Below are 25,042 nucleotides of genomic sequence, written 5' to 3'. Positions count from 1 at the left end.
GTAGAATTATGCATGGACTTTGTAAACAAAGATGTAAAAATAAAGTTGTAATAAACAAACATATATGAACTAAGAAATACCCTGCAATTAAAAACAAAGAGGAATTGAGGACCGTTTTTGCAAAACTTGCTAACTGCAAAATTTTCAAAATTGAGATTTTGGTGGATTAGTTAACATAAGACAGGCCTCTACATTATGCTAAAAGCTTCTTAGGAAAATCTTATTATTTCCTTCACAGTAGTGTGTCAAAGTGTGATCGATTTTTTCAAAACTTGCTTTCTGGTATGTGAGAGCTATAGCAAAACTTGCAGTTATTTCAGTTTTTTGTGTTCCCTATAAAATTTAGTTTTTACAGTTAGCAAGTTTTGCAAAAACGGTTCTCAATTGTCTCTATGTTTACATGAACTTTTTTTTTTTAAGATTCCCCAAAGCTTTCCCACATATTACTTAACTAACACACTGTACATGCGATCATAATCTTTCCCTGTAATGACCGGTCACACCATGATCGATGTAGGTTGCTTAACAACTCTAGGCTAGCCCTGCGTTTAAGATAAATGTCATTTTTTGGAGGGGATAGGGGGCAAACTTTGTTTTATCAGTCAAATGCTGAAAGTTGATTCATATTTTTTTTTTTAGTAGGTTATTTTATGACGCTTTATCAACATCTGAGGTTATTTAGCGTCTGAATGATATGAAGGTGATAATGCCGGTGAAATGAGTCCGGGGTCCAACACCGAAAGTTACCCAGCATTTGCTCATATTGGGTTGAGGGAAAACCCCGGAAAAAACCTCAACCAGGTAACTTGCCACGACCCGGAATCGAACACGGGCCACCTGGTTTCGCAGCCAGACGCGCTGACCGTTGATTCATATGGAAGGCACACCTGAGAAGGATACAAATATACAAACTTCGAAACTTATTTATTTTATTCTTTATAAATTTAAAATAAAGTATTAATACATTCACAGGAGTAAAGATATTCCAGTGCTTAAACTTCTCCAGTCTTCCAAAGTGAAATGTTTGTGTTGCACTGCACACAGTAGACATTTTTTATTTCAGCAAGTCCTTCTTATTTAATAAATTTATTATTTAAAACCTTTGAATAGATGCTTACATTATAATTTATGTAGGTTACTGGATAAGGATCTCTCTGGGCATTGTTTTGTTTACACTTAAGCTGTAAAGCTTTCAGAGCCAGGAAGCATAATAAAGTACAAGAAAAAAAGTAGACGTTTCTTCTTCGTAGCCTTTGTCAGAAGAAGTTTTTTCTAATAGGCCTGCTGCTGCTGCCCTGTGGTGTCTCAGCAACTCTCCATCATCATATCATCTCATCTCATCTCATCATGGCTGTAGCATAGACCAACCTCCTATGCATCTTGGCCAACGACTCTTTTGGTAAATTGGTCTGCACAACTGGCTTCATATGGATGAATGAGGAACAGTCAAGCACCCACTATTAAAAAAAAAATATTTTTAATAATAATAATAATAATAATAATAATAATAATAATAATAATAATAATAATAATAATATTTGGCATGGCAAACTAACAGACTATCGGTACAACTATGATGTTGATTAAGGATTGTAGATGTTTTTGTTGTTTAATCTGAATGGGAGAGGAAATTTTGCTGTTAACTTTTTTCTAATGTTTGCATTTGCCGAAGCAACCCAATTTTTACTGCATACCGGTAATTTTTTAACATCTAATTTATTATGTGTGAGTGTATGTGTGCGTGTGTAGGCTATTTATCTAATCTGACGATGTCATATCCAGGATTTGTATACTGGTTTCTGACAAATTATTATTATTATTATTATTATTATTATTATTATTATTATTATTATTATTATTATTTATCCAAATGTCCTAGTTGAAACAACAGCGATGTGTAATATATGCAGCTTTGAAAACACATGCATGAATAAAAAATTATTACGAAAGAATACACACACAATAAATAATGTTAATTTTTTTTGTGTTTTATGTGATAGGGAATTAGGGTTTCCATATGTTGGTGTCAATGTGTCTGTGTTTTGGTTGTAATGTCGGCAAGCAGATGGCAGCGTAATCCTATTTCCGGTGGGAATTGAGAATGAAAGAGAATGACGTCAAGATGGGGAGAAGGTGATACAATGGTGTTGAAATCTATGATTATTTATGATATTTCAGCTGTGACTTTGAAGGAAAAACTGTGACGATATAGTGAAAATGTTTTTGATAAGACAAGGCTGTGTTTTGGCCTGTTAACTGTTACCGGGATTTTCCAGGAAATTAGTAGGGTGAGTGGAAAGTAAACACGCTGGTTTGTTATGATTTGCTTGCTCCCTATGAATGGGCTAACACGTCCACCGTGGTTTTATTTATTACTCAGTGATCATGGTGTCTTTGTTAGTAAGAATTGGGAAATAACCAATTTTTACGGTTTTTATGATGATTTTGTTAGATAGAAATAGAAAGGTTATGTGTCATAATGGTGTTGACACGTGGTATTGTTTTTAAGGGCGTTTTGTAGGAAATGGGTTTGCCTATGGTCAAGGTCCACCATGATTCCAATCTAGGTTATGTTGGTATTGACAAATAGTTAACAGCAATTTATATAATCGAGGTAAGTAGGTGAAGGTCGGAGACAGGCTTTCATTCGTTCTATGACATTCGTTTCCATAACAAATGTTTTTATCATAGGCAGTTCTCAGTGTAAGGAAATTGTATTTCTTTCGTTTGACTGGTTATTTCTATTTGTATGTGCATTTATAATGCAAAAAGTGTTTGCCGTTTGCAAGGTTTGAAGTGAAACTCCAGAAACGTGCCTTGTTGTTGTTACGATATTACGCCTACGTTTGTTATGAAAAATAATGGGTGGTGCAAGTGTGTGATAGTGGAGAAGAGCCAGTTGGCTTGTTCTTATCTCACCAGGCGAGTTATCTGCAGACATCCTACTGTCTCCTGTCAATAACAGCAAACAATTTATGTTCTGGCAGGCAGTGTAGCATTGGATATGCGTGGTGAAGTACTTTTCATCTACCTTAGCATAACAAGTTTTGATTTAACACGAAAATTGTTTACAGCATGAAATGCCCTTGGTGGAAGAGGCATACACAAACTGTGTAACTCTTTAAATGTTATCAGTGACTAAACTGTTTGCAGTATCGCGACTTAACACAATTGTGAGAACGTACATAACCTCTGAAGTGTTTTACCATCGTGGGAAATGGAAGTTTTGTACACGGTAATTACATGTTTATACAATAATTTATTTTTGCTTATAAGCTAAATGCAATAATTACCGATAAAAAGCATAAAAATGTTTGTCGATTATGCTTATGTTATTTTTATTTTGAATTCACCAATTAGTAACACAGTTCTTCAAACACTGATTTAACCTTAAAAGATGCAGGCTTATTTATTCAGTGAAGTAATGTTATTAATTCTGTGGTCGGGAGGAAAAAGGTCTTAAGTCAGTTTTTTGTGAAAATGAGATTTTTATATATTCTGAAAGCGAAAACAACTCTCTACAATCTGGTAAAATGGCTAAAGTCAAATAAGACTCCTGACTGGATTTATAGGGCGTTACCAAATGTCCTAAGTACTTTTTGAATCGAGTACACACAGAATAAAGGACTTAAGAATATTTAATACTTTATTCCTTACAAACATCACATGTTTACTTTCCATGCTTCCCTATTAAAAAGGTCTAAATTGTATTTTAGCCATTTTATCACATACTGATGCCCTTTCCTTTCAAAACTTTAAGAACCAGGTAAACAGTCCTATATTGTTTAAGACCCATTTTGCATTCCTAATAATTTAAATTTCTCATTTATTTTGACATGAAAAAGGTCTTATGTTTAAATAGTCCCTTCTACTCGGTTTGGGTTCTAATCTTAAAAGGGCTTAAGTGCCGATATTTTTGGAAATAATCAAGAAAATTGCTAAATGAGCAACATTACCTATTTTAGAAGAAATATAAACGGATAATATCCACGAAAAACCTCCTAATTAAAAAAAACTCTATAATGACACCAATTTCAATCTTTCTACTGCTCTCCTGAAAAGTATACAATTTTTACTTCAGATCTTTTTCCTCCCGGCCACAGAATTATAGGCTATTTCCTCCAATATATATTATTATTTTGATGTACCGAAGTACATATGATATTTCCATGCAGATATTCTGCGTCATCATACGATGAAAGAGTAATGGAACGGAGAAAAATTCTCTCCGGCGCCGGGACTTGAACCCGGGTTTTCAGCTCTACGTGCTGATGCTTTATCCACTAAGCCACACCGGATACAACTCCGACGCTTCGTGATTTAAGACGGCGCTTATTCCGTCGGATCCCGGCCAACTAGTCACTCATATCGAGTGCACCTCAGCACATGTGTGGACTTCGGTCCTGCGTTCATAGACATCTATGACGTAGTCCAGAGGGCGGCCACTAGAGGGAACCCAAGAGTTGGAGCTTAATCTGAGACGATTCTAACCGGCGTCGGAGTTGTATCCGGTGTGGCTTAGTGGATAAAGCATCAGCACGTAGAGCTGAAAACCCGGGTTCAAGTCCCGGCGCCGGAGAGAATTTTTCTCCGTTCCATTACTCTTTCATTGTATTTCCTCCAAGTTAAAATGAAATGGGATAGGAGTGTCCGAAGATTTTATTAGTCCAGAGTTCAAATGCTTTTTTTTGTGATATCTTGTTATTAATTCAGCAGTATGGTTCTTTTATGGCGCTTCGTCAGTAAATAGTATGATGAATCTGTAGAATTACATTCAAATTTTTTATACAACACCAAATCCATGCTCACCTGACGTACTCAGTTTACAAAACAGCAAAGGCTTATAGGTTAGGATAATTGCTCGCAAAATATTTTTCTGATTCAGAAAGTTTTCATTTTCTCAAAATAGCCTCATGTCAGATTCTTGAATATTCACCGAAGTCGGTCGCATTATAACTACTTAATATTTCTGTGTCCCATTCCGAGGCTTATTTGAAGGGTTCGTAACAAGCTGTTTTTTACGGTGATGGGTTGTTAGCCCTTCGCCCAACCCCCAAGCTGGAGGACCACCCCTCATCGGCTGTCTGCGACTACTTATTCAATATATTCACAGCTACCCTCCATATCTGGAGGCCGTCTCCTATCACCTTTACTTTTTAACTTTGCTCTAGAGTATGCCATTAGGAAAGTCCAAGATAACAGAGAGGGTTTGGAATTGAACGGGTTACATCAGCTGCTTGTCTATGCGGATGACGTGAATATGATAGGAGAAAATCCACAAACGATTAGGGAAAACACGGGAATTTTACTGGAAGCAAATAAAGAGATAGGTCTGGAAGTAAATCCCGAAAAGACAAAGTATATGATTATGTCTCGTGACGAGAATATTGTACGAAATGGAAATATAAAAATTGGAAATTTATATTTTGAAAAGGTTGAGAAGTTCAAATATCTTGGAGCAACAGTAACAAATATAAATGACACTCGGGAGGAAATTAAACACAGAATAAATATGGGAAATGCCTGTTATTATTCGGTTGAGAAGCTTTTATCATCCAGTCTGCTGCCAAAAAATGTGAAAGTTGGAATTTATGAAACAGTTATATTACCGGTTGTTCTTTATGGTTGTGAAACTTGGACTCTCACTTTGAGAGAGGAACATAGGTTAAGGGTGTTTGAGAATAAGGTGCTTAGGAAAATATTTGGGGCTAAGAGGGATGAAGTTACAGGAGAATGGAGAAAGTTACACAACACAGAACTGCACGCATTGTATTCTTCACCTGACATAATTAGGAACATGAAATCCAGACGTTTGAGATGGGCAGGGCATGTAGCACGTATGGGAGAATCCAGAAATGCATATAGAGTGTTAGTTGGGAGGCCGGAGGGAAAAATACCTTTAGGGAGGCCAAGACGTAGATGGGAGGATAATATTAAAATGGATTTGAGGAAGGTGGGATATGATGATAGAGAATGGATTAATCTTGCTCAGGATAGGGACCGATGGTGGGCTTATGTGAGGGCGGCAATGAACCTCCGGGTTCCTTAAAAGCCAGTAAGTAATGTTGCTGTGTGTGCCGTTATGCTGTTATCACGGACTCGTCGGTTTGAACTAAAAATTCCGTTTTCCTTCGAAATTAATTCCATGTGTAATATGGGCTTCCGAATGTGTCACATTTTAAGAGACAGTTCTGTATTTAAGAAAAATGTTTCATGCCCAATATAATTCGTTCATGGGATGCTAATTTTCCTGTCTTTTGAAATTTAACTCATTTTCAGACCACCGCTAAGGTGTAATGGTTAGTCTACCTGACTGTGAAACGAACGGGTCTGGGTTCAAATCTTGGTTGAGACAAGTTACCTGGTTGAGGTATTTTCCGGAGTTTTTCCTCAACCAATTAAGAGCAAATGCTGGGTAACTTTCGGTGCTGGACCCTGGACTCATTTCGCTGGCATTATTACCTTCATATCATTCAGACGCTAGATAACCACAGCACTTGATAAAGCATCGTAAAATATCTCACTGAAAATTCATTTTCAGAAAATTAATTAAGGTAAACTGTAGACTGATTAAAATTTTTCCAAATTTATTCAAAATGCTCATTTTGAAGTATTTTGAGAAATAGTTTGATTCTTTTGACTAAATTCATTCATAATGATGGGAATGTTATATTTAATTAATAAATAACATCCTACTTTTGACACTGTAAATAGTTTCGTGTTAAAATTAAAATTTGAGTCTGTGTTGATCTAGCTGAGTTTTCTGATGAATATTGGTTTGTCCAAAGATTTTTTGCAACTTGCAAACAAACAGTGATTGATGTTGACAGCAAAAGAGTGCTAGTTTTGAAGAGTGAGGGTAAAACAATGCCAAATTACAAATTATTTGTACTCGCAGTGTTTTTTTTGTGTCAGTCACAATACTGCCTGGTCACTAGTATGGGTTGATTTATTGAGGTTGTATTTTGAACTTGCTTTGACTAAATGTAAATTATAGTGCAGATTTCCTTCATCATCCATTGGTTACACCACATGATGTAGAAAATGTCTGGGACAAGATTACATCCAAGTAGTATATTTTGTTTATCTTAAAATTACTCAACATTTGAGTTAACATCTTTGAAAAATATTGGAGTGCAAGAGGTCAAATGACTTTATTGTCAAACGCCTGGCATTAGAAAACAACAACAACAACATTTGAATTAATTTAAAATTGACTTGAACAAAAAAAAAAGCTAGAATAACTTAGTAGCCTATGCTAGTAAAAATGTACTTAGGCATACCACAGTTAAATCTTAATTATATAACTTAAAACTGACTAGTAACCATTTTGTCAGACATTATACATTATCTTCCGAAATATTTAAGGTTCCACTACCTTTTGCTGTTTAATGTATGAATCAGACAGTATGCTTCATGTTAATGTTTAACAGAAAACTTGAACAAGTATACATTTTCACTGATGAACTATTAGCCCATTCCACCTAAATTTATTGCATGTCATGTTTTTCTTAGATAAAACTAATTCAATCATTTATGAAAGTGCTGAATGACGAAAATGATTAAAAACTCTCAATGCAGTCAAAAAATATCAGAGTTAAGCTTATAAAAGTTACATTGTACTGATTCATTTGTTTTTACCATGGCAACAGGATCATGCATAGGGCCTACATTTATTTATTAGTATTTCATAAGTCCATAAAAATGAATTTGACTGAGCAAGTTTGCTTAGATTGTAGTGTTTGAGACTTGCATTCGGGAGATTCCAGCTTCAAACCTCATGGCCGGGCAATCTGACTGGGATTTTTCATGTTTTCCTCGGTCACAAATGCAGGATTGGAAATTTACATACACACAGAATATAACCACAGATGTTAAAGCGTGTGTAAATAAACTTAACAAAAGAAAAACGAATTTGACGAATAATTTGTCATTGATCCCTTTCTAAAATGGTGTGTATTTGTCAATGATCTACTGTTTGTGTATTTTGTTGAATATAACATTGACTGTTCTCGTTCAAAGTGCGCGATTTCACTATCTTTTGTTTATTTAGTCTGCTGATTTGTGGAAAGTAATCTTCATTACAAAGTATATGATTATGTCTCGTGTTGAGAATATTGTACGAAATGGAAATATAAAAATTGGAAATTTATCCTTTGAAGAGGTGGAAAAATTCAAATACCTGGGAGCAACAGTAACAAATATAAATGATACTCGAGAGGAAATTAAACACAGAATAAATATGGGAAATGCCTGTTATTATTCTGTTGAGAAACTTTTATCACCCAGTCTGCTGTCAAAATATCTGAAAGTTAGAATTTATAAAACAGTTATATTACCGGTTGTTCTGTATGGTTGTCAAACTTGGACTCTCACTTTGAGAGAGGAACAGAGATTAAGGATGTTTGAGAATAAGGTGCTTAGGAAAATATTTGGGGCTAAGAGGGATGAAGTTACAGAAAAATGGAGAAAGTTACACAACACAGAACTGCACGCATTGTATTCTTCACCTGACATAATTAGGAACATTAAATCCAGATGTTTGAGATGGGCAGGGCATGTAGCACGTATGGGCTAATCCAGAAATGCATATAAAATGTTAGTTGGGAGGCTAGAGGGAAAAAGACCTTTGGGGAGGCCGAGACGTAGATGGGAAGATAATATTAAAATGGATTTGAGGGAGGTGGGATATGATGATAGAGACTGGATTAATCTTGCTCAGGATAGGGACCGATGGCGGGCTTATGTGAGGGCGGCAATGAACCTCCGGGTTCCTTAAAAGCCAGTAAGTAAGTAATCTTCATTACCATGACCAATCATGTACTAAGCGTTCACTGATACATTCTAGAATGAGGTAGCGCAGATGTAACTTCACCTAAACGTGTTGTATGCATATGAGAATTCTAGTGAAATAACTTTACTGATTATCATAATGTCGGCTACTGAAATATCAGCTGTAGTAAATTGGTAGTAATTGGGGTAATACAATTACTCCCATCAAAATCATATAGTGGTCTTTGTTAAGCATTTGGAATATTAACAGTTTATGTATTATTGACTATAGACTTACAAAAAAATGTAAAAATATAAAATAATCATCCTGTTTTTAAGAATAGGTCCTACAGGATGTTTAAAAATTCCCACTTCATTTTGTTGAAAACGTATATGAAATTTAGATATCGCTGGCTAAATGTTACAAGGGTGTATGTAGTAATATTTCTGATATAGACATAGAACCTTGTAATATTCAGCCAGCGATATGTTACTAGTGACACTATGAGATAATATATACAGTAAATTTAAACTTGCTTCCCTTCCATTTGAAGACAAACTCCTCAATGCTATATATATGCAAACACATTAACGAGTAATGAAAGCCACAGTAGAACTACTGGGTATAGCATAAATTGGAAATCATGTCAGTTAATTCTTGAAGTTTAAATGTTCCAATACAACCATGAACATCTCAAAAACATTTGTTTGTAATAAAATAAAATACAAATAAAAATCTTGTCAAGTTCTAAAAATAATTATTTAAAATATAAATCTATAAAAAAAAATTCTAGTTCTGTGTTCGAATTCAAATATTCGGACACCTCCTGTACTATAATGAGCATCTCGAAAAAAGACTCCATTAATAAATATTTCTAACAAAATCACTTTTAATAAAACCATGTCACACGGAAATAAAAAAAATTGGAAATAAACGATCATGATAATATAAAAAGCAATATATTGTGGCTTAGTGGATAAAGCATCAGCACGTAGAAAACCCGGGTTCAAATCCCGGTGCCGGATGGAATTTTTCTCCATTTCACTACTCTTTCATCGTGTGATGACGCAGAATATCTGCATGGAAACATCATATGTACTTCAGTACATTAAAATAATATATAAATACCGTATGTTGTTGTTTTTTAATGCCAGGCGTTTTACAATAAAGTCTTTTGACCTCTGGCACTCCAATATTTTTCAAAGATATTGTCATGACCAGCCACTGAAGCACAGATTTTGAGCTGTACCGAATCCATTTCTTGGTTTGAGTTGCACAATGGGCAGTTAGGGGACTGATATATTCCAATTCTATGCAGGTGTTTGGCCAAACGATCATGGCCTGTTGCCAATCTAAATGCAGCTACAGACGATTTTCGTGGTAAATCGGGAATTAACTGGATTTTGATGCAGGAGTTCCAGTTTTTCCCTTGGGATTGTGTTATCAAATTTTGTTTGTTGAAGTCTAAGTATGTAGATTTAATAAATCTCTTCACAGAGTAATACGTAGATTTAGTAACAGGTCTGTAAGTAGCAGTGCTGCCCTTCTTTGCTAAAGCATCCGCATTCTCGTTTCCCAGGATTCCACAATGGGATGGTATCCATATGGTATATATAAATATAAAATATGTTATAAGTTAAATAACACAAAATAAAATAATTTGGAAGCAGATAAACTAAAAATGTAGAAAAATTAAGGTACAAGTTGAATTTTATATCTTGGAATTTTCGTGACATTGCTTAACAAGGGGGGTATCAAGATCACCCCACATGAATACTGTGAATTACATCTTAAAGTAGATTAATTATTTATGTTGTTTTTGATTAAAGAATTGTTAATAGATGTAGGCTATAACGGACAAATACGTGCAATTTAAAAAGAATTATGAAGAAAAATGGTAATAATATTGAAAAATCGTCAATAAGGTAATCCTGTAACCCCCCCCCCCCCCTCTGGTAACAGAAGTGTTACTAGGAAGATTTTATTTTTGTCTAGTGGTAGGACCCTTAACTTGCTGTTATTCACCCTGACTATGAGAGTGCTCATAGATGAGCACTTAGTTCGTCAGAGACTGTTCGGAGTGCACCATAGATTATAGGTCAATTGTTCTTTCAGTCGTCCCAAACTTCTCTTCCCTTCAGGTTTTGTAGTGTAGGGGTTGTTTGGGATCCTGCTGTTATCCATCCCATCTTCTCTGTGTGGTTTATGTGAATCGATCATAGTTGTGAATAAATTCCAAAATTGGGGCTGCATATGTACAAGAGTCATACTGAAAGTCATGAGCAACCCAGTGTTATAAATCTTAATTTTTATTTTTTAGCCAAACCAGGTGCATCATCTTAATCTACAGACTTTTGTGTCACTTTTCAACATAGTCTCCATTTCTTTGCACACTTTTTTTCCTCCGTTCTGTAAGTTTGAAAATTCCCTTGCTGTAGAAGTCCGTTTCATCTTCCTGAAGACACTGACGCACTGCTTTCTGGATGTCCTCCAGCATCTCGTAGCATTGGTCTCACAGCTGCTCCTTTGCAGAACCGAAAAGATGGTAGTCGGAGGGTGCCAAGTCGGGACTGTAGGGAGATTGCGGAAGAGTTTCCCACCCAAATGTTCTGATTTTCTCCACAGTGACACGATCATTGTGAGGCCACGTGTTGCAGGATGATCTTCTTTCCAGGGCATTTCTCACGCAATGCATGACGGAGCTTCAAAACTGTCTGAATATAGCGGACAGCATTTATGGTCTGCCCAGGTTCAAGAAATTCAACCAAAATGCATCCCAGAACTCATCAACTCTTTCCTTGTTGCATTCCGTGGAGGCAGTTCGAGGGCGATCGCTACGAGGCTCATCTTGGATGCTCGTGTTCCCATCTTCGAAACGTTTCACGCATCTCCTAACACTACTGGCGCCCATGCACATATCTCCGTATGCAAGCTGAAGTCTGAGGCGAATTTCAGCAACAGATTTTTCTCCTTTAACAAGGAATTTAATGACAGCACGCTGTTGAAACGAACCATCGTTGTCGACCATTTTGCAAATATTGCCTGTGGTCACATGATAGAAGTTAATGACGTCACAATATGTCAATACATAGTGTAAAGTCTGTAGATTATAATCGTTTTTGTTACATTGTTGAAATTGAAATTATATCAATGTGTTGCCCATGACTTTCAATGCTGCCCTCTGTAATTCTTCCGTTAAGGGTTGTAATTGGTGGTCTTGCAGTTGTCATACTGGCCATTTTTTTTTTTTTTTTTTGCTTAGTTAAAATTTATTTATTTATTTATTTAATAATAACATATACATAAAAACGTTACATTAAAATACCCCGAAAGAGCAAAGCTCGTGTTCGGGGACAGTTCCGTTACATAGATATACATACTTTGTAGACAAAATACTTAAGAAAAAAGCTCACATAAAGATTGTAATAAAATTAGTAAATAATAATACTAATAATAACTGAGTGAAAAAAGAGACGATGTTGAGATTGATGGATTAATATTAAATTATTAGTAGTAGTATAATTAGTGCAGGTCATGTTGACATAGTAACCAAGATAAAATAGAAAAATACACTTAGGATAGAAATAAACTTGTTTTACAATACATGGTACATAATATAATACGGGGAAGTCTGTCATATAAATTTTTTAATTCTGGATCTGAAAATTTCATTGCTTAAAGTAGTCAATTCTGGATGAAATTTTATTATCGAATTATATAGCCGTGGACCATAATTTGTACTGTGTAGTAAAGCAGCAGATGTGAAACATTTAGGTTCAACTAATTTAAGAATTTCATTTCGTCTCGTATTATGAGCATGTGGCTGAGCTACAAATTTCGTTCTATTTTTATGATAGAATTTCATTAAAGAGTATTTATAAATTTGGTCAATTCTAAAAACATTCAATTAGGAATGGATCAAATTTGTTGGATAATCCAGTCGCCTTTTCAAACAAATTTTGATTATACGTTTTTGCAACATAATTAGAGGAAAAAGAGCAGTTTTTGTAATGCCTCCCCATCCAATTATACCATATTGGATAACAGATTCAACTAGAGCCAAATAAACCAAACGTAATACATGAGTAGGCAAGTAATGGCGAAGGTTTACAAATTTGTAAATTGTTTTACGTATGCTGTTACATAAAAAGGTGATTTGTCTATCCCATTTCAAGTGCTGATCAACAATAATTCCCAGGTATTTCACATCTACAGATTCTTTCAGGCAAGGGCATTTACAGGTTGTAGAGAGTTTACAAAATGAGTCGTGGATTATTAATTTTAAATGAGAAAGTGATTTCAATTTGTTCAATCCAGAGACTGTTAAAGAAAATGGCACCAAAGTAGTTTTAGTTATATTTAGAGATAGCAAATTTGCATCAAGCCAGTTTTTGATCAAATTTATACCTACATTGGCATGTTTATAAGTGTCCTCCCAAGTTAAACCACTGAAAATCACCACCGTATCATCAGCGTAAGAATAACAGGAGCCATTATGTACTTTCAAATCAATGTTTAATAAATCCCAGAACTCATCAACTCTTTCCTTGTTGCGTTCTGTGACGGCAGTTCGAGGCCGACCGCTACGAGGCTCATCTTGGATGCTCGTGTTCCCATCTTCGAAATGTTTCACCATCTCCTAACACTGCTGGCGCCCATGCACACATCTCCGTGTGCACGCTGAAGTCTGAGGTGAATTTCAGCAGCAGAATTTTCTTCTTTAACAAGGAATTTAATGACAGCACGCTGTCGAAACGAACCATTGTTGTCGACCATTTTGCAAATATTGCCTGTGGTCACATGATAGAAGTTAATGACGTCACATTATGTCAATACATAGTGTAAAGTCTGTAGATTATGATCATATAATCGTTTTTGTTACATTGTTGAAATTGAAATTATATCAATGTGTTGCTCATGACTTTCAATACTGCCCTCTGTGATTCTTCCGTTAAGGGTTGTAATTGGTGGTCTTGCAGTTGTCATACTGGCCATTTGGATCTGAGTTTTGCAGGTTCAAGTCTTGGTGGGCCCCATGTCCTAGATTTAAGACCTGTAAAAGAATCCTGTCCATAAAGGAGACTTCCAGTTAATTAGTTTGTAATTTTTTTTTATCTACTTTGAATGTAAATGCTGATAGCTTCTGCAATTGAAAACCTGGTTGAATAAAATACTATATTTTCAGGGCAGAGTGTATACTTGTGAGGTTAGGAATGCCATTTTCGTTTTCCTTGTCTCCTATTTGGTTCAGTGTGAGTGAAAGATCTTGAACATAATGCATGGTCAGGTAGTTGGCTCTGATGAATTCCAGTACGCTGTCCTAAAGTGACTATAATGTTTAGAAATATCAAAATAACACACAAGATGACTTGAAAAATGCAGTTTGTTGTCATGTTTGAAAATTACATATTTCTAGTGATCCCCTTGGTATCAGGTTTTCTAGTGTAGGGGTTGTTTGGGATCCTGCTGTTATCCATCCCATCTTCTTTGTGTGCTTCATGTGAATCGATCATAGTCTTGAATAAATTACAAAATTGGCTGCATATGTAAATTCTTCCGTTGTAATTGGTGATCTTGCAGTTGCCATACTGGCCATTGGGATCTGAGTTTCGCAGGTTCAAGCCTTGGTGAGGGCAGTAGATTTTAAAACGTGATAAACAGGGGGCGGATGTTGATGGCCTAAAAATCTACTTAAAATGATCATTAAAATGCCCTTAGACTAATGGAAAAATGACATAACATTAAAAGGAAATGACATTTAAATATTATTCACCGTACTTTCACCACAACTTCTTAACAATTAGTCACCCTGTTTCAATGACTGCCCTGCAAATCTGGGAGAGAGGAGGCAACTTCCTGGAATTTGGCTAAGATAAAGGAAAAGAACATGCAACAAAATGAAAGTTTTAAAGGAAAACTATACATTTTAATGAGGGTTTACAATGTGTTTCAATCAGGGGTAGTCCATGTCAGTGCCTTCATTCTCATCTCCTCCTCCTTCCCCGCTTCACTTTTGCTTCTATATCTTCCAGATGAGGGAGTGTGAATGACAAAACAAATTGTGGACGCAGCGTGCATTCTTGCAATCTCTCTGTTAAAAATACTGTCTACTATAGTAGATATCCCTTCCGAACCATGTTGGGGACACAACGTTCTGTCCAGGACATGGTGAAAGTTTCCGCCCTTCCAAACATAAATTCTGAAGACACCCTCGTACCGACAAAAGAACAGTAGCGGTCAAAGTCCTCACTTAAACTAAGCTGCTGTAAAGCATTTTATATTGTTTCCGTTGTTCCAAGCTATAAAACCCAAACTTCACTGTTATTCACTTATTCAGTAGATAATTACTACTGACCTATTTGCTTAGAAAAAGATTTAACAGACCTATCGGTAAAGAAGAAAGTAAAATGCATTCCAAATGATCTAAAAGTTCTTCAAAGTATTAAAAATGACCAAAAAATGCCGAAAAAATATATAATGACCTGTTAGTTCAAAAACGTCAAAAAATGCAATACAGTAGCTATAAGAAATTGTTTTTTTTTTACATTGTTATTAACATAGAAAGGATTTGTATATTAACACGCTTCGTCCTAATGTGAAAAATAAGATGACTTTTCATCAACATCCGCCCTCTGGTGATGAAACTCTCAGCATGACTTTCTGCAGGAGGGAAATAAAGCTGTGGGTCCCATGTCCTAGATTTAAGACCTGCGAAAGAATCCTGTCCATAAAGGAGATTTCCAGTAAATTAGTCTGTAATTTTATATCTACTTTTAATGTAAATGCAATTGAAAACCTGGTTGAGTAAAATACTATATTTTGAGGGCAGAGTGTGTACTTGTGAGGTTAGGAATGCCATTTTCGTTTTCCATGTCTCCTATTTGGTTTAGTGTGAGTGAAAGATCTTGAATATAATGCATGGTCCAGCAATTGGCTGTCATGAATTCCTACGCTGTCCAAAAGTGACTATAATGTTTAGAAACATCAAAATAACACACGAGATGACTTGAAAAATGCAGTTTGTTGTCATGTTTGAAAATGGTATATTTCAAGTGATCCCCTGGTATCTTATTGTCGTCTCAGGCCTTGATTTTAACCAGCATACACAGTGTGAGGCTTGTAAGGAAACTCACACAGCTGTGATCTATAAAATGCCATTTACTGGTAAAGTTATAAAACAGGCGCCCTGTTTTAGCCTATTTATTTATTTTTATTGCTAGTAAGTTTGAAATGAATACAAATTAATAAATACAATGAAAGATAAACTAGCCCACTCCTGAATGAGTAAGACTCGTGCTCAGGAGGGGATTCCAATACAGACAAAAATAAAATTAAAATTGAGAGTGAACACAGATTAAATAGTGTTTAAAATGTTTAAACCCAAACTATAAATCCAATACAAATTTTTTTGTTGTTTTTTTTTTTTTTTTATTAATTTGGAGAGGATTCGTGGTTGAAATATTATTGGAATAAAATTTGTTTAATAATCTGGGACCTTGACTCATGCTATGATAAAAAGCTGCATTGGTTTTACATTTTGGTTCAGACAAACGCAGACAATTCATATTTTTAGTTCTATATTTATGTATATACCTTTCAAAGTTATTAAAATTTCTATGAAAATGTTTTAATAAAATAAAATGATACATTTGTTTAATGTTGAAAACTTTGAAATGTTTAAACAACAATTCAATTTGGTAATCTTCTGCTTTTTTAAACAAATTTTTAATACATTTTTCTGTAGTAAAATTAACGGATAAATGTTGGATTTATAAGTTGCACCCCAACCTATAATACCATACATAAATATATATTGAAATAATGCTAAATAAATCACACGTAAACAGTTAATTGACAGAATATTTCTTAGAATAACAAAGTAGCATAATGTTTTACGTAATTTATTACAAATATAATGAATATGATTATTCCATTTTAAATGATTATCAAAAATTATACCTAAGTATTTAACCTCATTAACAACTGAACAATTGCAATTTATATCGGAACAATCAGAATTATGCATTTTAATTTGTAATATAGGTGAAATTGGTTTATTACCTTTATTATTTAAAGAAAATGGGATAACTATTGTTTTATCTTTATTAATTACAAGTGAATTTAAATCGAATCATTTTTTTATTAATTTTAAGCCGCAATTTGCATTATAATAATATACATTGATGTGGTAAAATGATTCTGATAAAGAAATTGGTTCAATATTGTAATATTAAAATTACAGCTGAAACTCCACACAGATGTGACATGAAAAATAAATACAGTATGGTTTTTTTCAACAACTGCACACTTACCAAGTACAAGGATGCATATTAATCAATAAGTAACTTATGATAGATTAATTAGTAAAAAAGGGTGACGGACAATATTGGTACATTTATCTTGGCTGTAAACTGATAAAAACGAAAGTCTACAAATAATAATTCCAATAATTTAGATGACTTTCGAGATAACATTCTTAGAAAAATTCAGATGATGCCAGAGAAACCCCACTGGGTTATTAAGGGGAGAGGATGGTATGTTTTGGTGAAAAATGAGTAAATTAAAAAAAAAAAATCTTTAAAATACCCTGTGATATGTGTGGAATGCATTGCATAACATTTTGTGGGTATTTGTGCCCTTATCGGATGTTGAGTCGTCATTTTTAAACTTCCTGCGCTATGGATTTTTAAATCACACGCCCGCTTTTATCGGTTTCCAGTAACTTCGTTTTTTTGCTACATTGCCAGACAAAAATGGTTATAATTTCTGAACTATTAAAGATACATGCATGAAATTTAGAACACACATTCTTTAGACTATTAGGAAACTTTTCTCTGTAACAGAATTTTGTTAATTGATTTCATTTTTAAAAATGTCCGTTTCTTTGCAAGAAAGGAAATCAGAAAATTGTTATTAAATTTTAATTGTTTATTTTACAAACGTAGGGACTAATATCAAAATTCTGTCACAGACAGTTCGTAGAGCATGTTTTTGCAAATACATTGCAAAAAACTGTTTGAATCTATCTTTAAAAAAGGTTTAGATATATCGGTTTTAGTACAATCCTGCATTTGGTATATATTTTTCAAATTTGGGCCTCCAAATAATACTTTTTTTTTTCAAAATATTTTTATTAGGTTGAGTTGCCACAGCTATGAGCTCTCTACATACAAAAAAGTAATATTTTACACCAAATAGGAAAAAAGTTTTAAAAGATACCGTCCTCTCCCCATAAGAAACTTTTTTCCAACAGGGACAACATTTTCACCATCGCAATATATGATAGTTCACAGATTACAAACATTCCCTGATGAGGGAGTTCCCTCCACTTCTACTGGGCTTCTTGCTAAGCATGCAAAATATGCTTCAAGGTCAAATACGATATGCAAATTATTTATTGTACATATGGATTTAATGAGAAGTTCACGCTTATCTCAACAAAAACGGAACAGCTGTAACCATAATTGAAACTGAATTTAGACGAAGCGCCTTCCAAAAAAGAGAAATAAGTTATACTTCACATGGCCTTACAATGCCTTGCAGTCAATGGTATAACCTGTGTAAGCAAAGCTAGTGTTTGCAGATCATTGCAGGCTGTTGTTTTTGCTCAGTTAATTTAATGATGTATTTTTTTTGTCAACATATTCCCTACCGGAATTTAGTCATTTGTCATACCTTGGAATCAACAGAAGCAGTGTGTTACAGCCATCTGTTGATACCACGGTGCGACAAATGTCTAAATTCCGGTTGGGAATATGTTGGAAAATAGCTCAACAATTTTGCTGTATCTGTTCCATTAAATCTTCCCATTAAATAGTGTTTTCTTTCTGTAAACAGTCCCAGGGAAGCTTACTTTCTGGACGCCCATGTAATTCGCTCAAGTGGCCAAAATTTATATAAGCACTTCTTTCGACATTAACATACTTACTTACTGGCTTTTAAGGAATCCGGAGGTTCATTGCCGCCCTCACATAAGCCCGCCATTGGTCTCTATTCTGAGTAAGATTAATCCATTCTCTATCATATCCCACCTCCCTCAAATCCATTTTAATATTATCTTCCCATCTATGTCTCGGCCTCCCTAAAGGTCTTTTTCCCTCCGGCCTCCCAACTAACACTCTGTATGCATTTCTGGATTCGCCCATACGTGCTACATGCCCTGTCCATCTCAAACGTCTGGATTTAATGTTCCTAATTATGTCAGGTGAAGAATACAATGCGTGCAGTTCTGTGTTGTGTAACTTTCTCCATTCTCCTGTAACTTCATCCCTCTTAGCCCCGAATATTTTCCTGAGCACCTTATTCTCAACCATCCTTAACCTAAGTTCCTCTCTCAAAGTGAGAGTCCAAGTTTCACAACCATAAAGAACAACCGGTAATATATCTGTTTTATACATTCTAACTTTCAGATTTTTTGACAGCAGACTAAATGATAAAAGCTTCTCAACCGAATAATAACAGGCATTTCCCATATTTATTCTGTGTTTAATTTCCTCCCGACTATCATTTATATTTGTTACTGTTGCTCCAAGATATTTGAACTTCTCCACCTCTTTAAAAGATAAATTTCCAATTTTTATATTTACATTTCGTACAATATTCTCGTCACGAGACATAATCATATATTTTGTCTATCCCTTTACTTGCTTCCAGTAAAATCCCCGTGTTTTCCCTAATCGTTTGTGTATTTTCTGCTAACATATTCACGTCATCCGCATAGACAAGCAGCTGATGTAACCCGTTCAATTCCAAACCCTCTCTGTTGTCCTGGACTTTCCTAATGGTATACTCTAGAGCAAAGTTAAAAAGTAAAGGTACATTGTGGAAGAAAAAAAATATATTTTTTTTTACCCGCCCTCATGAGAATGTTTGCTTGTAAGAAGAAACTGTCTACTGAAGGATGCACTGGAAGGAATAGTGAATGGAAGAAAAGTTCGGGGCAAATGATATCAGATGATAGACAACATTAAGATATATGGATCGTATATGTAGACTAAGAGGATGGCGAAAAAGAGGGAAGATTGGGGAATGCTGGGTTTTTAGTGAAGGACATACCCTCGGGCACAAAACTATGAATGAATGTTGTTACAGATTATGAGGCAGGTCACGTGTCCTTAGCTGTAGGGTTCTTACCTGAGTCACACAATTCTGCAGATTTATTTCATTTCTTGATATTTTCTTCTTTTGGTGAATATAATTTCTTTATCTCCTTTAATCATTTCCAGTGATGCTATCTTATTTGTCATCTTACTTATCACTCAGTTGACAAATGACAATCACTTGACAAGTTTGTCGAAAAATTTTAAGAAACAAAAATTTCGTGACTTGTCACTTGACTTTGTTTTACTTGTCACCTTGTCAGTTAGCTGTTTTAAGAAATAGACAGTGTCTGGACAGATGCATAAGGCACAGGAGTCATCCTGGAAAGAGGAGACCATATCATTCTCTTCTAAGCTGTTCATTTGTTTTTAGAGAAGGATCTGTTTTGCGAGCTAACGATGGAGTAGTTTTTCGATTCCACGCCTGTAGAAATCGCTTGGTTTTGATTTAAAGAAGTCAGGCCATGTTCGGAGCGCATTTTCATCCGGAAAGGAAGTTCCTTGAAGGTTGTTCGATAGAGAGCGGAAAAGGTGAAAATCTGAGGGTGCAAGATCAGGTGAATAAGGTGGGTGCGGAATGATTTGCCGCTCCAACTCCTGGATAGTGTTTTGTGTCAGATTAGCAGAGTGCGGGATAAGGCAAGGAGATGCACTATCACCTTTACTTTTTAACTTTGCTCTAGAATATGCCATTAGGAAAGTCCAGGATAACAGAGAGGGTTTGGAATTGAACGGGTTACATCAGCTGCTTGTCTGTGCGGATGACGTGAATATGTTAGGAGAAAATACACAAACGATTAGGGAAAACACGGGAATTTTACTTGAAGCAAGCAAAGCTATAGGTTTGGAAGTAAATCCCGAAAAGACAAAGTTTATGATTATGTCTCGTGAGGAGAATATTGTACGAAATGGAAATATACAAATTGGAAATTTATCCTTTCAAGAGGTGGAAAAATTCAAATACCTGGGAGCAACAGTAACAAATATAAATCATACTCGGGAGGAAATTAAACATAGAATAAATATGGGAAATGCCTGTTATTATTCCGTTGAGAAGCTTTTATCATCCAGTCTGCTGTCAAAAAATCTTAAAGTTAGAATTTATGGTTGTGAAACTTGGACTCTGACTTGAGAGAGGAATATAGGTTAAGGGTGTTTGAGAATAAGGTTCTTAGGAAAATATTTGGGGCTAAGAGGGATGAAGTTACAGGAGAATGGAGAAAGTTACACAACACAGAACTGCACGCATTGTATTCTTCACCTGACATAATTAGGAACATTAAATCCAGACGTTTGAGATGGGCAGGGCATGTAGCACGTATGGGCGAATCCAGAAATGCATATAGAGTGTTAGTTCGGAGGCCGGAGGGAAAAAGACCTTTGGGGAGGCCGAGACGTAGGTAGGAAGATAATATTGAAATAGATTTGAGGGAGATGGGATATGATGGTAGAGACTGGATTAATCTTGCTCAGGATAGGGACCAATGGCGAGCTTATTTGAGGGCGGCAATGAACCTCTGGGTTCCTTAAAAGCAGTAAGTAAGTATTTCATAGTTTTACTGAGCTTGTTTGTAACAAACCATTGGATAGTAACCAAGTGATAGAACATGTACAGGGACATCATTTTATTTTTACTTCAATTTTTATTGTACCTGAGTTTTTGAATGTACTTCACTCCCACCCCTTCTACTAATGAAGTTCAACCGTTCTCCACACAGATCCAAGACCTCATATATTAGCCTTACGGTCATAGTAAACAGTACGTTCCAAAAATATGTTCGCGTTTTCCAGTGACGAAAGAGCTTTCAATATTGAATCATTTTCGCACAGGTACTGTCGTCCATTTGCTTACGTCGTATATCGGTTTCCCCCACCAATTTTATTCGCCAGCTAGTGGCTGGACTGTCTTAGCTCTCTTCTGAAAACATTAATTTCTGTTAGGAATTGGACGTCTACGTAATATCATACAAATGTTTAAAATAACTTAAATAAAAGGGCCTCGTTAAGTAATTAACTGTCACGTAATTACCTCCATTTCTACGACCCTACGACATAACCACTTGGACGGACAGTAGATAGTATGTCTGAGTAATTTTATCTTTTCGGATCGGGCGGAAGTGAAGATTGAATTTACATTACGTAAGATACTCTTTTATAGAGTAGGTACAGAATTATTCAACATGAGTTACTAGTACGAAGGACGAAAGTAGTAATTGGGATTAGGTACAATAGTCTACAGTGCGATGATATGCACATTAGAACTGAAGCCTGTATCGAAATGAACGGCCACCATTTTCAAAAATGTGTTTAAATTTCCATATTATGATTATTTTTAAATTTAACTTCATTCTCTATATTGTACGCTAATGTGCTGTAGACAGTATAATATACACTGCATAATGAATACGTCCACATGGACAGCTCAGTTCATGAGTAAAAACACTCATTGTTAATACTGTACTGTGTTTTGATTAAACAAAAACCTAATGAAAATGATTAAACTCAAAAGCGCGATATTTCCTAATTTTACGTAAATGGATTTATTTACTAGGTTATTTTACGACGCTTTATCAACAGCTTAGGTTATTTAGCGTCTGAATGAGATGAAGGTGATAATGCCGGTGAAATGAGTCCGGGGTCCAGCACCGAAAGTTACTCAGCATTTGCTCATCTTGGGTTGAGGGAAAACCCCGGAAAAAACCTCAACCAGGTAACTTGCCCCGACCGGGAATCGAACCCGGGCCACCTGGTTTCGCGGCCAGACGCGGTGACCGTTACTCCACAGGTGTGGACACGTAAATGGATGAACTACTTTTCTTCCCTCCTATACCTAGTAAAGTGATTTGTTTGTATAGTACGTCAGTAGCATCGAACTCCAGTCGTGGAAGGAGTAGCAAACGGCGTTGAGTCAGAGGTATAGGCAAGTTAATATTAAAAATGTTAGTAAAAATAAAATGATGTTCCTGTACAAGCCTGTACGTTATTTGAGTCATGAATTTGGTGGAATTCAGGCTGTTGTACTTCGTGTTGGAATATTTAATTTGAATTCTGATTTCTTTGCGGGGGCTGGAGTTCCCCGAAGCGTTGGTGTTACTCTGATATCTTGCAGCTTGACACTTGTTCTCGAATTATTTTCGTGTCCAGCTTATCGCATCGTGTAGATAACTCGTTGCATTATCAGTATGTTCATTGCATCCAGATGCACGTGCGCCTCCCTCCCTATCTGCTTCCTTCAACATCGACTTTCATTTTAATTAATAATCCGTGATTGCTTCTAAAATATTTCACCTGATGTCAAGCTCGCTATACAGTAACAAAATCAAATGTAACTATCAGTAGGGAAACATTTCTAGGTGCTAAAAAAGAGAGATTTAGGACTTTGTCAAATCATATTTAGGACTTTTAGGAGTTTATATAAAATTAATAAGTAATTATATTAATTTTTAGTAAATAGTGCCTACTAATTCACGAACGATTAGGGAAAATACGGGAATTTTACTTGAAGCAAGTAAAGCGACAGGTTTGGAAGTAAATCCCGAAAAGACAAAGTATATGATTATGTCTCGTGACGAGAATATTGTACGAAATGGAAATATAAAAATTGGAAATTTATCTTTTGAAGAGGTGGAAAAATTCAAATATCTTAGAGCAACAGTAACAAATATAAATGACACTCGGGAAGAAATTAAACGCAGAATAAATATGGGAAATGCCTGTTATTATTCGGTTGAGAAGCTTTTCTCATCTAGTCTGCTGTCAAAAAATCTGAAAGTTAGAATTTATAAAACAGTTATATTACCGGTTGTTCTGTATGGTTGTGAAACTTGGACTCTCACTTTGAGAGAGGAACAGAGATTAAGGGTGTTTGAGAATAAGGTTCTTAGGAAAATATTTGGGGCTAAGAGAGATGAAGTTACAGGAGAATGGAGAAAGTTACACAACGCAGAACTGCACGCATTGTATTCTTCACCTGACATAATTAGGAACATTAAATCCAGACGTTTGAGATGGGCAGGGCATGTAGCACGTATAGGCGAATCCAGAAATGCATATAGAGTGTTAGTTGGGAGGCGAGACGTACTAGATGGGAAGATAATATTAAAATGGATTTGAGGGAGGTGGGATATGATGATAGAGACTGGATTAATCTTGCTCAGGTTAGGGACCAATGGCGGGCTTATGTGAGGGCGGCAATGAACCTCCGGGTTCCTTAAAAGCCAGTAAGTAAGTATTACTATGCTCAGAAAGTTGGACATTTAACTAATATTTTGTTCTTGAGTAGATCTTGCAAACCAGAATAATATATACGCCTAAAGTGTTGGTCTATTTAAAAAAAAATCAATTTTTAAAACAGTTGTTTTAATCACCTGCAAAGTTACAGATACGAGGTATCAGTTGTTAGTCATCGATATGTTACTGCACTGCAAGCTAGTTGTATTTAATCTGGTGGACGAAGTTAAGAAATTGAATCAAAGATTAGTTAAGCGTAGTGATACAGACAACTGTTTTGATCACATTACATCGTAATTGAATGTGATAAAGACGTGTCTTCAGTCACACTGACCTTGTCTGCTATCAGTGGCTTTATTTTATGCCAGCGCGTACTTCTTATAACGAATATATAATAATAATAAAAATAATAATAATAATAATAATGATGGTTTATTTTAACTGGCAGAGTTAAGGCCATTCGGCCTTCTCTTCCACTCAACCAATATGATAGAAAATTACTACATTGCTATGAATATAACATAATTAATACAATACAAGACAATATAATACATAATTAATATAATACAATGACGATTCTTTTCATCTTCACAACACCAATAAAATAATTATGTAATAATAATAATAATAGTAATGATAGTCATACCTAAATTAAATTAAATTATTAAACTCGATCACAATTATAACTTCAATTTGACTGCGCCCGTAAGAAATCGTTTAGCCTTTTCTTGAAAGTGGTTATTGCCTGGCAGCCCCTAATCTTCTGAAGTAGAGAATTCCATTCACGGGGAACTGAGACAGTAAAAGAGGATGAATAGTGGGATGTTCTATGGGTAGGAATTGCTAGGCTCTTCTGTGACCTGGTGTTTAGATTGTGATTCGAGGATAAATAGTTAAACCGGGAAGGAAGATAATTTGGAGTAGAAGCGTGGAGAACTCG

The 25,042-nt window shown here is 35.4% G+C and overlaps 1 protein-coding gene across 2 annotated transcripts in view; it reads left to right on the top strand.

Annotated features, from left to right (window-relative positions):
- Nucleotides 1-2,110: 2,110 nt before the first annotated feature.
- Akt (Akt kinase) overlaps nucleotides 2,111-25,042 on the top strand; it is a 118,177-nt gene continuing 95,245 nt past the window's right edge. The window contains exon 1 of one of the 2 annotated variants that reach the window (XM_069825537.1): nucleotides 2,111-2,288. Coding sequence is in view for 1 of the 2 variants with exons in the window: in XM_069825455.1 (XP_069681556.1) it covers nucleotides 3,218-3,235 (18 nt within the window). In the remaining variant the exon portion in view is untranslated. Of the gene's footprint in view, nucleotides 2,289-3,082; nucleotides 3,236-25,042 lie in introns of those variants that run through there. The other variant, XM_069825455.1, reaches the window with a different exon arrangement.

The sequence above is a fragment of the Periplaneta americana genome, chromosome 1 (assembly GCF_040183065.1).
Source record: "Periplaneta americana isolate PAMFEO1 chromosome 1, P.americana_PAMFEO1_priV1, whole genome shotgun sequence".
Classification (NCBI taxonomy): domain Eukaryota; kingdom Metazoa; phylum Arthropoda; class Insecta; order Blattodea; family Blattidae; genus Periplaneta; species Periplaneta americana.
This window is presented reverse-complemented; position numbering and strand designations above follow the sequence as displayed.